General features: G+C 44.7%; 1 protein-coding gene across 1 annotated transcript in view; it reads left to right on the top strand.

The window, feature by feature from the left end:
* ush1c (Usher syndrome 1C) overlaps nucleotides 1-14,441 on the top strand; it is a 227,822-nt gene that overhangs the window by 167,307 nt on the left and 46,074 nt on the right. Inside the window, exon 16 of the mRNA XM_078220627.1 lies at nucleotides 14,058-14,120. Coding sequence (XP_078076753.1) covers nucleotides 14,058-14,120 — 63 coding nt within the window. The remainder of the gene's footprint in view (nucleotides 1-14,057; nucleotides 14,121-14,441) is intronic.

Consider the following 14,441-nt stretch of genomic DNA (forward strand, 5'->3'; position numbering starts at 1 on the left):
GACTTAAGGTCGTGGAAAGACAATGAGTGGGATTTTACAGGCAAGGTGGTACAGTTACGGCCAATATCTGGATTGTGGTGAAACCAGATCTTTGATTAATTGATACAATGATGGCATGAACCAATAGAAAGCCCTTTCCGTATCTGCTGGGGTGGACTGAATTGTACACGCATGTAAGAAAGAATGAGTCCTTGAAAATATTGTACATTTGTTTTTTCAAAATTGCTTCATAGGAGCAGAAACATTGGTCAACAAATATTACTGTACCATTACAAAAGGCTGTGGAGGCCAGGTCACTGAGTGCATTTAAGACAGATAGGTTCTTGATTGGAAAAGGGATCAACAGTTAGATGGAAAAAGCGGGAGAATGGGGTTGAGAAACTTATTGGCTGTGATTGAATGGCAGAGCAGATTTGACGGGCTGAATGGCCTAATTCTATTTCTATATCTTATGGTCTTATTATGATGTTATGGTATCATAAACACCATTAAATGGGAGCTGTAAATGAGATGTTAAAGAACTGCTTGTGGCTCCAGTCTTCTGGGTTGCCAACCTTTGACCGAGAACAATCCTGCCTTTCCCAATATGGTAAGACATTAATGGCCACTCAGGGCAGGCGGACTGCCTGACACCAATACCACTCCTTGTAAAATGGGAAAGAGACCAAGTGCAGGTGGGTTGGCCATGTAATGCATCTTGGGAGCATCACCATCTTCAAACAAATTGGTGGGGGAGTGTAAAATCCACAGCAGCACCGAAACACAGTGCTAAACCACCATGGATGTTTTGCTATCTCTCTTGCAGGACAAGGTGAAACACAATAGAAGGATGTGGAGCAGAGATAGCAGGTGAAAAGGAGAGAGGAGTTGGTTCTATCTGGCATGATGCTGCTGAAGGGTGATCATGGACTTCTTGATTGCTACCCAAACCTCTCTCCTCAACAGCCTTTCCCCTTCTGAGTTCTTGCTTTCAAACACCAAAGAGCTGCTGCCTGCACAACCATATAATCGTGATTCACCTCCAACTCAATTTTTCAAGTTCGCTGATGACACCACTGTAGTGGGTCGGATCTCAAACAATGATGAGATGGAGTACAGGAAAGAGATAGAAGGCCCGATTTTACCATCGGGCGCGAAAACGTGGTAAAGACGGGCGTAAGGCGAGTAGTCTGATCCGCGCCCACCAAGGCCCAAAAATGGCCGTGATCGGGACCACGCCTGAAGCAGGCGCGACAGCCACTTAAATGCATTTGCATGCATTTAAATTGACTTAATGGGCTGCACACCCAACTTTACTGGCACTTCCCCCTTTACCACCGCGTTCGCCCATCTGGAATCGGCATGAAACAGACATGCTCCATAGAAGTCCAATTCGGGCGCTCCATCAGTGAGGGTTAGTGAGGAGGTAAGGACCGAGCGTCCAATGGCTCTTTGCTTGAGATCGATGGGGGTGTGAAAGGGGGTCTGCTACAACTCTGCCTGTGATCAGTTGAGGGGAAGGGGGGGCGGCGGGGAGTGGCCTCCGCTGCCACCCTGCCTGAGATTGGTGGGGGGAAGGGGGCCACGATCGGTCTGGGTGGCGGGGGAGTGGGGGGATAAGGGGGTTAGTAATGTTGTGGGGGTGGGGCAATGTCTGTGGGGGCCAGAGGGAGGCATTATCCAGCCGGGGAGGGATGTGGCACAGGAGCAGCATTCTATCTTTTTTTTTCTGTGCATTCACAGTTGGAGGTGCCGATCGGAGCTGCAGGATTTTGGGTGCGTTAAGCCCCACCCACAGGCTTGTGTAGCAATTCGAAATCGCTGATATTTTTGCAGGCAGAGTGCGTATGGGGGTGCCTGAGAACGGGTCTAAAAGCCGGATCTGAAACACTCCCAGTTTCAAGTCCACCCAGCACTTAGAATCAAAATTGTAAAATAGGGCCCAGAGGACTGGCGAACTGGTGCGGCGACAGTAATCTCTCCCTCAATGTCAACAAAACGAAGGAGATAGTCATCAATTTCAGGAAACATAGTGGAGGACATGCCCCTGTCTATATGAAGAGGGGCGAAGTGGAAATGGTCGAGAGCTTCAAATTTCTAGGTACCCAGATTACCAACAACCTGTCCTGATCCCTCCATGCCTACGCTATTGTTAAGAAAGCTCACCAATGCCTTTACTTTATCAGGAGGCTAAGGAAATTTGACATGTCCGCTTTGACTCTCACCAACTTTTACAGATGCACCATAGAAAGCATTTTTTCTTTCACAGCTTGGTATGGCTCCTGCTCTGTCCAAGACCGCAAAAACTACAAAGGGCCATGAACGAAGCCCAGTCCATCATGCAACCCAGCCTCCCATCCATTGACTGTCTACACTTCCTGCTGCCTTGGGAAAGCAACCAACATAATCAAGGACTCCATGCACCTCATCCCCCTTCTTCCATCGAGAAAAAGATACAAAAGTCTGAGGACACATACCAACCGACTCAAGAACATCGTCTTCCCTGCTGCCATCAGACTTTTGAATGGACCTATCTCATATTAAGTTATTCTTTCTCTACACCCTAGCTATGACTGCAACACTACATTCTGCACTCTGTCCTTTCCTTCTCTATGTATGGTTTGCTTTGTCTGTATAGCGCGCAAGAAACAATACTTTTCACTGTGTACTACTACATGTGACAATAATAAATCAAATCAAATAGCAGCCCAAGGAGGAAGGGAGAATGCAATTGCATGACATTGATAATGAGGCCCTCTCATTTGATCTGACACTGACAATTGTCAATTCAAACATTGGCATTCCACTTACCTTGAAGGCGAGCAGAGTGTTGGGCTCATCAGATGGTAAGCCACTGGGCAGAGGATGATTTGATTGTCAGCTCACTGAGTAGCAGTCAAGTACTGCTGCAGAGGACTCAGATGATGACCATAATAAGGTGACATGCAGGAGAATGTTGAGGCATGTAGTTTCCCATTTAAGACAGAGATGAAGAAGAATTCCCTCAGAGTGTCATTAATCATTGGAATTTCCCACCCCAAGTAGCACTGGAGTTAGGTCATTGAATATTTCAAAAGCTAAGTTAGATCGATTTTTGATCAGGAAATATCACTTGTCAGCGGGTCCAGTTTTAAGTGGGAATTGGTACTGGTCCCAGTTGACCGACTCCCCATTAAATTATTTCCACTCAAGTCGTCAAGCTAGCTCTAGTTGTGTCCAGTAAGCCTGGCTAAATTTAAACTGACCCTGGTTAATAACTTATTTAAAGGAACAATTCGGCCATGGGATTGGGTTTGGGCTGGGTTGTTGGTGACCACGAAAACAAGGGGTGGGTTTTGGTAAGTATTAGAGTGGGTTGAAAGGAGTGGAGGGGTTCTTTTAATTGAGACCAGGGGTCAGAGTTACAACGTATCTCATTGAAACCATCTGACTGACTCATTCAATTACCCTGACGACTTCTCAGGTTGTCGGTGAAAATACACCACACACTGACAAGTCTCTTATGGAACAATCAATGGACAGTCCCGTAAAATATGGGAACGCTAGATCCTTAAAAACACAAAACCTAAAATGCAAAAACCAAATTAACAGTGCTGGAGCCCAAAAATAAACACAGTTAAAGTGCAGAAATGTTAGGTGTGATTTTCCCCCCAAAAAACTAAGTGCTCAATGGGTGGGAAAATGGGCTGGCTGTGCCAGCTTGGCACTGCCCTAGGGGCACCCCCTCTGCCCTTGACCTCCCGGGGGGCCTCAATGGCCTCCGGACCCACTAGCAAGACCATCATGTTGCTGGGGATGAGCACCGACAGGGTCAGAAATATTAGCAAGCCCAGACAATTGTGTCCCGGGCTCACTAAAGAGATGCAAAATACTATTTGCATATTGTAATCAGCCTTGTTCTGTTCCCCGGCACGAGGCTGATTACGTTAAAAAGAATGACCCAGGAAGACCATGACTGGTTGCGATTCCTGTTTTTGGCCACCCGCTGACATTTCCAGCCCGCTACGCTACTCGAGCAGCCAGGAAATCCGCGCCCGTTAAATTGCAGCAGGTAGTCAAAATATTGAATTTAAGCATACACAGTTACTTGTTGAATGCTTCACTGGATTTTGGTCTCTTATTGAGGTCCTGAATCTTCTTGGATATAACCATTTCTCAAAAATATCCTCCCCTGGTTTGGAGGTGACAGGTGAAATGTATTGTAAAATAAGGGGAAACATTTAAGCTTGAAATTAGTTGGGGACTTCCAAAGCAGGTCTCCAAGCCAACCTCTTGCTGCAAGGAATTGCATCCTTGATGTTATCGACATAAAACAGCATGCCAGTTCATCGGACACACAGATGCCATTCGCCAAAGGCTTGATGATTGATGAATTTATCCTTTGGCTGTGTGCCTTATTCCACATTCGTTCTGGTATCTCAATACTGCCTGGCAATTTTGCTTGTAAGTAAAATCAGTATCTTACATGTAAAATAGATTAACTACAGACTCTGCGTGAGGTTATTCAACAGTTCAGTCTCAATTAATAACATATCATTAGTGACGGAGGTAAGTTTAATACTGTACCTACCATCATAGAAATCATAGAAACCCTACAGTACAGAAAGAGGCCATTCGGCCCATCGAGTCTGCACCGACCAGAATCCCACCCAGGCCCTACCCCCATATATACCCACTAATCCCTCTAACCTGTGCATCTCAGTACACTAAGGGGCAATTTTAGCATGGCCAATCAACCTAACCCGCACATCTTTGGACTGTGGGGGGAAACCGGAGCACCCGGAGGAAATCCACGCAGACACGAGGAGAATGTGCAAACTCCACACAGACAGTGACCCAAGCCGGGAATTGAACCCAGGTCCCTGGAGCTGTGAAGCAACAGTGCTAACCACTGTGCTACCGTGCCGCCCCATCATAACATCCATCACTTTTGCTGAAATCTACATTGATTATCAGATGATTTGATAAGTAATTGTAAGAATTGCTTGTCATCAGTTTCAATGCACAACTGCTCATTGACCTATTTGTGCTCTATATAGGGGCTTGCTGCCTGGGTGGTGCTGGAGGTGTAGGCATTTCCAACATTCTATCCTTGTGTGGTGCACAATGATGAAAACATATTTGCTTGTTCATACATCAGTGTTGGGAGGCTGTTGCTCAAATCCAATTCACTCTATCATGTTTCTGACTAGGCAGAGCATTAGTCACAGAAAGAGATGTATATTATGTAACATTAAAATAACAGTTGTGTCTCACTTATTTTTCACAGTTCCACAATTTCCTGATGTGACTTGAAGATATTTACTCTGGTTGCTTTCGAGTACTTTCTTCATCCAGTGAGGGTGCTTTGTCACCAGTACTGTTGTCCTGGACCGTGCCTTCCACAATCTTGGGCACCCTGAACCTTGGGCCATTCTGTGCCTTCCATCTGATCTCTTCATGAGTGTCTATGGATTCAGAACAATGTAATAACATTACATGGCACATTTTAGATTTACCTGTCTAATCACTTGGAGCATTATATCAGGAAAATAGTTACCAAGAAAAGAAAGTTTCCTTGTATCTTTGAAATCTACCTATGAGAATCATAGAAGGTTTATGGCACGGAAAGAAGCCACTTGGCCCATCATGTCTGTGCTAGCCAAAAATCAAACCCTTCCGCCTAATCTCACTTTCTTGCATGTGGTCTGTAGCCCAGCAGGTTACAGCACTTAGGATTTGACTTGATTTGATTTGATTTATTATTCTCACTTTTCACTGTATGCTAATACATGTATTGTTTCTTGCGCGCTATACAGACAAAGCATACCGTTCATAGAGAAGGCAACGAGAGAGTGCAGAATGTAGCGTTACAGTCATAGCTAGGGTGTAGAGAAAGATCAACTTGAGGCAAGGTAAGTCTATTCAAACGTCTGACAGCAGCCGGGAAGAAGCCGTTCTTGAGTCGGTTGGTATGTGACCCCTCAGACTTCTGTATCTTTTTCCCGACGGAAAAAGGTGGAAGAGAGAATGTCCGGGGTGTGTGGGGTCCTTAAATATGCTGGCTGCTTTGCTGAGGCAGCGGGAACTGTAGACAGTGTTAATGGATGGGAGGCTGGTTTGGTGATGGATTGGACTACATTCACGACCTTTTGTAGTTCCTTGCGGTCTTGGGCAGAGCAGGAGCCATACCAAGCTGTGATACAACCAGAAATAATGCTTTCTATGGTGCATCTGTAAAAGTTGGTGAGAGTCATAGCTGACATGCCAAATTTCCTTAGTCTTCTGAGAAAGTAGAGGCATTGATTGGCTTTCTTAACTATAGTGTCGGCATGGGGGGACCAGGACAGGTTGTTGGTGATCTGGGCACCTAAAAACATGAAGCTCTTGACCCTTTCTATTTCATCCCCGTTGATATAGACAGGGACATGTTCTCCTTTATGCTTCCTGAAGTCGATGACAATCTCCTTCATTTTGTTGACATTGAGGGAGAGATTATTGTTGCTGCATCACTTCACCAGATTTTCGATCTCATTCCGAAACTCTGTCTCGTCACTGTTTGAGATCTGACCCACTATGGTGGTGTTGTCAGTAAACTTGAAAATCGAATTGGAGGAGAATTTAGCCACACAGTCACAGGTGTATAAGGAATATAGTAGGGGGCTGAGAACGCAGCCTTATAGAGCCCCGGTGTTGAGGATGATCGTGGAGGAGGTGTTGTTGCCTATCCTTACTGATTGTGGTCTGTGAGTTAGGAAGTTCAGGATCCAGTCGCAGAGGGAGGTGCCGAGGCCCAGGCCACAGAGTTTGGAGATGAGTTTCCTGAGAATAACGGTGTTGAAGGCTGAACTGTAGTCAATAAATAGGAATCTGACATAGGTGTCCTTGCTATCTAGGTGTTCCAGGGTTGAGTGCAGGGCCAGGGAAATGGCGTCTGCTGTGGACCTGTTGGGGCAGTAGGCAAACTGTAGTGGATCCAGGTAATCCGGGAGGCTGGAATTGATTCATGCCGTGACTAGTCTTTCGAAGCACTTCATAATGATCTCAGAGCCATCGGCCAATAGTCATTAAGGCACGCTGTTTGGATTTTCTTAGGTACTGGGATGATGGTCATCTTCTTGAAGCAGATAGGGACCTCAGATTGTTGTAAAGAGAGGTTGAAGATGTCTGCGAATACTCCCGCCAGCTGATCTGTGCAGGATCTGAGTGCTCGTTCGGCTACTCCATCCGGGCCAGTCGCTTTCTGGGGTTGACATTCGAGAAAGCTGCTCTGACATCTGCAATGGTGACCCCAGATACAGGTTCATCCAGGGCTTCCAAGGTGGAGTGACCTCTTGCTCAAAGCGGGTGTAGAATGCATTGAGCTCATCAGGGAGGGGTGCATTGCAGCCAACGATTTTACATGCCTTCATCTTGTAGCCTGTTATGTCTTGCAGACCTTGCCATTGTTGGCGGGGGTCGGTGTGGCTAGCTTGGGACTGTCGCTTGGTCCGGTACTGTCTTTTGGCATCGTTGATGGATCTCCTTTGATCGTATCTGGCTTTCTTGTGTAGGTCAGTGTCACCTGACTTGAACGCCCCAGACCTGGACTTCAGCAAACAGTGGATATCCTGTTCATCCACGGCTTCCGGTTGGGGAACACACGGATTTGCTTCTTTGGTACACAGTCTCCTACACACTTACTAATGAAGTCAGTTACTGTAGTGGTGTACTCGTTCAGGCTGGTCACAGAGTTTTAAAATATTGACCAGTCCACTGACTCCAAGCAGACCTGTAGGAGATCATCCAATTCCTCAGACCAACATTGCATGACTTTCTTTGATGGATTCTCCTGCTCCAGTTTTTGCTTGTAAGCCAGGAGCAGAAGCACAGCCTTGTGGTCTGATTTGCCAAAGTGTGGGCGGGCGATAGAGCAATAGGCATGTTTAATATTTGTGTAGCAGTGGTCTAGGATATTTGGGCCTCTGGTGGAACAGGAGATGTGTTGGTGGTAACTTGGTAATACGTTCTTGAGCTTGGCCTGATTAAAGTCCCCGGTCATGATGAGCAAGGCCTCGGGATGTTTCGTCTCAAGGCTATTCATAGTGGTATATATTTCGTCCAGCGCGCTCTTCACATTCGCGTGGGGTGGGATGTAAACTGTCATCAGGATATCGGAGATGAACTCTCGCGGAAAGTATTAGGAGTGGCATTTTAGCGTCAGGTATTCTAGGTCTGGAGAGCAGAAAGTTGCCAGTGTTGCTACATCTAGGCACCACAAGGTGTTGATTAGGAAGCATATCCAGACACTTTTAAATGAATTGAGAGTTTCTGCTTGTACTATATTTACTGGCAGTGAGGCGAGTACTGAGATAGGTGGGAGATGGTAATAATGGGGAGTGGGAAGAGGTATTGAGTGCAGGAGAGAGTGAGGTGATCAGCGGAGTGGATGGGAACGACCATAATGGAGAGATGAAGAAGGAATTGGGCACAGTGGTGGGTGAGGGGAGTATCGAGGCGGGCAGGAAGCAGCCACGACTGGTGAGGGGGAACACATGGAACACACGTGAAAAGAGCAACAAGGGGTAATCTTCCCCCATTGTATTTTTATGTTTATTTGTAATGTTCATCATTTTTTCTGATCATAACTTGTATTTGTTTATATCTTGTGTTCAATCCTTGTGTGCATTTTATCAAAATGTGTTCATTATTTTTGCATTATGTTCCATTTATATTTGCCATTTTTTCAATTCATTTCTTAATTGATGCCCATGTGGGTTTTATCATTATCCATTCTTGGCAAGGATTATCAGAGAATGTGAGGTTATTTCCTTACCACTTTAGGTGTAAGGAATGCTCCCACTGGGTTTCATTGACACTATCTCATGGCAACTAAGGTACTTCTGGGAGTGGTAACTCCCATAATAGATTTTTTTCATGCTTCTCATTGAGGTTTTTAATTTCCTATCCTGAGAAGTGTGCTGTGTAATACAGCTTACATTTTGCCATTATGTGACCCTTTATGGTGACTGTACTCAAAAAGAATCAAATATCTTGAAATGGTTAAATGCACAGCATTAATAACCTTGCATTTATGTAACACATTTCATATATGTGAGGTGAGCAGATGAATATTATCGTGCTCTTTGATGTGAAAATATGTACTGGTAAGCCAATGTCTTTTTGCCTCAATCAAGCCGTCTTTTAACTGAAGTCAGTCCTGTTGGCTTCAACTGGTACAGTTTCCAGTCCAAATAATCATTGAAACAACTACATGGCAACTGGCTGCACTTAATTCCAACTGGTTCCAGTGTGTCTGTTCACTTGTTCCAGCAGAAGTAAACTAGTCTCATTAATGTTCAAATCGTTACAGTTGAAGTCAACCAGGCATGCAGAATCACAGCGTGCTTCTCATCACGAGTGCCAGTTATTCCAGTTGTAGACAGTTAAACCAGTAAACAAGTCAACTGATTGCAATAAGATTCCAGTACCGCTGTTAGATCCAAATGGCCAACTGTGAATATCTGTGGGTGCCCAATTATAATCTCTAATTATTCTAGTTAAAACTGATTGTGAGCTCTTGTGGTGGAAATCAGTTATGACCAATTGGTTTTCAGCTGTTTCGAACTGATATTTCCTTCTGGAATGGGAATCAAGGGTTATGGAGGGGTGAGGTGGGGGCGAGGAGAAGTGGCGTTAAGACCACAATCAGAAATGACCGTGATCTTATTGAATGGCAGAACAAGCTTGAGGGGCCAATTGTTATGTATGCACCTATCGACTTATTGTGGCTCAAGAACCACAAGGTAGGCTTGGTAACATGAACACTGGGAGCTCTTTATTGTAGGCGTTCCACAGTCAGATCTCAGACTGCACAACTGGGTCCCATAATGGGAGAAACTAACCCCCACGTATCATCCGACCAAATGCTTAAAGGGACAGTACAAACCCCAAACCCCAACATACATTATAGGTGGGATTCTCCCAAAAAAATTCTAAGTGTCGGATTTGCATAAAAACTGGAGTAAATCCTGCTGGTTCTTTCAGCAGGATTTTCAAAATGAATCTCCCACACTCTGGGCACTGCAGATTGCACTAGCGTGAATCTCATTAAAAATTCAGGGGCGGGGCCTATTCTCACTGGAGAGGCTGGCAGCATAGCGCTGAGCGGGCCACTGCGGATGCACCAATCTGCCATAGTGGAGATCGACGCATGTGCAGTAGCCCGCACTGCCGGCCTCCCAATTGCTGGCCAGCCCCGTGACCCTGCATCGCTGACCATGCGACACCCCCCTCCCCCCATGCCCCGATCACTGGGCCCCCGGATATGTCTGGGCCAGCCTTGATCTTCTCCCTCCCAATACCGCCCACCCCCCCCCCCCCCCCCCCCCCGGCCGCTGCTGTCCAGAGGCTTCAGTCCCGGGCCCACTAATGAAATGCAAATTTTATTAAAATCACCATTACCATAACTTATTCAGCACCATGCTGATTCCTGGCGCAGGACTGATGGTGCCAAAAATCCAGCGGGCAAAGACAGTGGCGACTAGCTGGAAGCCCGCTACATATATGACACCAATGGCCTACTCCTGCTTATATTCTTAATTCCACATTTCTCCAACTATGTGAGGTAAATATAGTAATTCAGTTTCACTTATATCACCTTTTTAATATATTCTGAAAATATTTTGAACGTCTAAAAGGCGCCCTTCTACATCTGTTAAATAAATTTTTCCACAGAGGTAGAGAACAAATAAGAAACTGCGTGTAAGAAATATGAAGAAAGTCAATAAGTCTTTTAGACTCTCCAGATTCAAAGAAAATCTTCTTTCCTTGCAATTGAAAAATCTGGGTGATATATTTAGCAGAAAATATCCTCTCTTTTGTTGTCGATCACTTCTAACAATCACTTGAGTCCATGGAAGATGTCAAACCTAATGAAGCATGGATATCAAGGCACCAAGTTCTACTTGTTGCTCCCCTAACCATTCGGTCTTCCTTTAAAAAGAGTTTTATCTAGGTTGGGTTTGACACTATTATGTCACAATAAGCTTGAGCTCAGTCCTCAATGTTAATTGTCGTATCACTGTGAAGGACTATTATTCTCCCATAAAAATCTATATGGTTTAATTTAGTTTCAATATCTGAGCTTGTTCCCAGCATTGCAATTAACTACTGACTCCATTTTTATGGCTACTTTATTTTGATCTTCTTTGATGTCAGAAGACTTGTACAATATGCCTCTCAAGTGATTACATGGCTGAAGGAGGGAAGGGGAAGAAATATTTAGTGCCAATGCGCCAACCAATATGGTACAGAACAGGCTTGATTGTCAATTCCAGCCCATCGGTTTGACTTACAACTCTTTTGCTGTACTGAGTATACTTTCTGCTTATAAAAAGTTTATATACATCTGTTAAAGTTACCACAGAAATGGGGAAAACAAAAAAGGTCCTCTTTCAACTAATGAGGTAAAAGCTCCATTCTGAGAACACATTCAAGCAATTTACAGGACAACTTTCTCTCAAAGTAATTTCAAATTATTGAAAATGCTGGCCGCGATTCTCCCATTCTGCTGTGCTAATTTTTTAGTGCAACGGGCCAGGAGAACCCCGCGGCGGCCGAATTGTGGGGTTTGCACGAGTGTTCGTGCCCCTCTTGTGTCTCCCAGCACCAGATTTCCAGCGGCATCTGCTCCGTGCCGGAAATCGGTGGGGAGACGTGGAAGTGACTTAAATAATAATTTCCCTACAATTTAAATGAGATTAGCGGGCCCAGATCTGAAGTCTCCGGGCCCGCTAACCTCTCACACCCCGCCAAAGTGTTTCACTCCAGCGGGGATTACGCTCGCTCCCCACCTTCGGGGAGCCAGCGGCCTGACCCTGCTGGAGTGAAGGGGGGGCAATTGGGGTCCTCCAGGAGGTTGGGCGGCAGGCGGGGTGGTAGTGCCCCCTGTGCATGGGTACCATGGCACTGCCAGGGTGGAATTCCCACAGCGGGACCGGAAAATTCATACTATGTATCCCAAAAATGCTCAGTCTAGATAATCCTACTTTGGAAGAACAATTGTGATTTATGAGTTTCACAGTGCAAGTTGATATGAAACAAATTGATACACCAACCATCATTATACTTAATTGAAATGTTAGCAACAATGATGAAACAAATGCCTTTAGTTTATCCTGCTGCTATTACAGTAGTGTCTCCTGTTTTATTTGGTCTCCTGCTGTGAAACTGGAACAGGGCTTTAAGTTTCAGAAGCTTATCATAACTGCAAGGGAGGAACAGAAGACAGTTGTAATCAGTGTGGGATTGGCATATGCATGAGAGGTCAGTTTGGTCACCACTACTCGTCAGTCACATGTAGCTGTCATTCTGTGCTATGTATGAGTTGTTCTGTAATTGAGGACTGAAGAAAAGCAGCATACAGTGGATTTCCAGATATGTTTTCTCAAATTCTTGGAATTATGAAAACACAGGGGAAGCATCTCAGCATTAATGACAAAGAGGAATGGCAGGATCACTTGTAGGTTGAGAACCTGTTTTCCAAATTGGCAGGCTTTTCTGAGGCTCTTTCCCAGAGCCGTGGCATTAGCATCCAATCTCCAGCTAGTCAGGGAAGGTGGGCAGGATGATGTGCTAGTTTTGTCAAAGGGAGGATTCCTTCCATGACATGAGTTACAAGGACTCACTAACATTTGGATTTTTGAGGCCGCAGCAATGACAGGAATGGAGAGGAGACCTGGCAAGTCTCTTCCCTGGATGTTCCTGCTGCAGGACATGAGGACTGCAGTGAGGTGAGCTTCCAAAGGCTGGTAGTGGCCAAGCAGGTCGGTAGCAGGAAGACTGGCGGATGGCCCTCCTGTGACATGCACCTTATCACTGCATGACTATCTGCTCCACTCAGAAAGTGATCTTGTTGAAGGAGGCTGAAGATGCCAGTAGCAACCTACTGTGAGATCCTCACATGTTGATAAAGGTAATCGTCTGCTTGCAGATCTAATGTTGGGGGTCTTGGCTCCCACCAGCCAGATCTTGCTGTCTACCCCCTTTGCCTTGTGAAGGACCAAGTAGCTGAGGAGAAGGTAGCTGCAGCTGCTGTTCTTGGTGTTGCTCCTGCTGCTGGTACTGTTGATGCTAGTCTTGCTTCTCCTCTTGAGGTGCAAGGGAGATCTGCATACGCTGCTCACATGCCAAGGCAAAGGCTGGTCGCAGAGAAGTACAGTCGAAGCTGACTCGGGTGCTAGGCAGGTGAAGTGCCTTCCAAGAAGTTGGTAATGTCAGTTTTACTGGAGAAGCTCTTCCTGCAGTACACTCGCCTCAATGACCCTGGCGAGTTGCTGACAGGTCCAGAAGCAGTTGCCTTGGCTGGGAAATTCAGAATTGAGAGTTGAAACCTTTCATAATTCTAATTTTAATGATCTTAATTACTTAATTGACAGAGTTTCTGCTCACTTTCAATACGGCCCCACAGAAACTTGGAAGAGGGCAACATGCACACAAACCTGACTCCCCTTACCTGGGTAAATTCAAAAGGCAACTAAGATATCTCAATTAAAACAAAATGGTTTGAGGGATGCAAAAGAAAATTATGAGATGGATTTGAGATCTATCGAAAATGACAAACCTGTTGGCTTAATGACCTTTCCATTTTCTTAAGTATATTTAAATGATATTAAGAGAATACATGATTTCCTCTATCGTAACCTATTCACTCATGAATTCACTTTCTTGTAAATTGCATATTTCTAACCCATGGCTTCCTACAATTTAATTACTAGGTGTTAACTACAAAGAAAATGGATTTTCAGCTTTGCATTAAGAGACTGCTTTCTGTGCTCTCTAAGTTGCTCAGCATCCATTATTGTCTGATTATAGTTCTGTAAAACACCTTAAGACATTTTTTTTGTGCATGAAAGGTGCTATTTGAAATATAAGCCGCTGCCTCGACATTATCCTTGGTTTAAAGAAATCTGAAAATTTTAAACCATTTTCGTGCAAGGTGTATGTATCTGAGAAAAGTAACTGATCAAAATTTTTATTCCATTTCTTGTCTATTCTGTCGCCACAGTATGAGCACAACATATTTTTGCTTGATTCATAATACTTTCCTCCTTTCACAGCAACCAGAGATGTTGAAACGAATGGTGGTCTACAATTCATCGTTTTGTTCTAAAGGAAAGCACGTAAATAATCAGGAACTTTTATCATGATATCTTTGATTTTTTTTTTAGCGTACTTTTTGATGCAGACATCTTACATGAAGTAGTTCTGGGTTTATCTCCAACCTCTTTTTTTGTTGCTTGTACTCCATTCATTTGCCTTATACGTTTCTTGCCCTCTACCTAATGTGTGATGTGATTCTTCAGTGATTTTGCACTATTCATTAAACATCCTGAACTCAATTGCCCATACACAAGCAGCAATTTATTTTGCCCTTTTTAATATTCACTGTGACTCCTTACAACTGGGTAATTCAAACAGCGAGAAACAGGAATGGCAAAAGC

The sequence above is a fragment of the Mustelus asterias genome, chromosome 9, assembly GCF_964213995.1.
Source record: "Mustelus asterias chromosome 9, sMusAst1.hap1.1, whole genome shotgun sequence".
Lineage (NCBI taxonomy): Eukaryota > Metazoa > Chordata > Chondrichthyes > Carcharhiniformes > Triakidae > Mustelus > Mustelus asterias.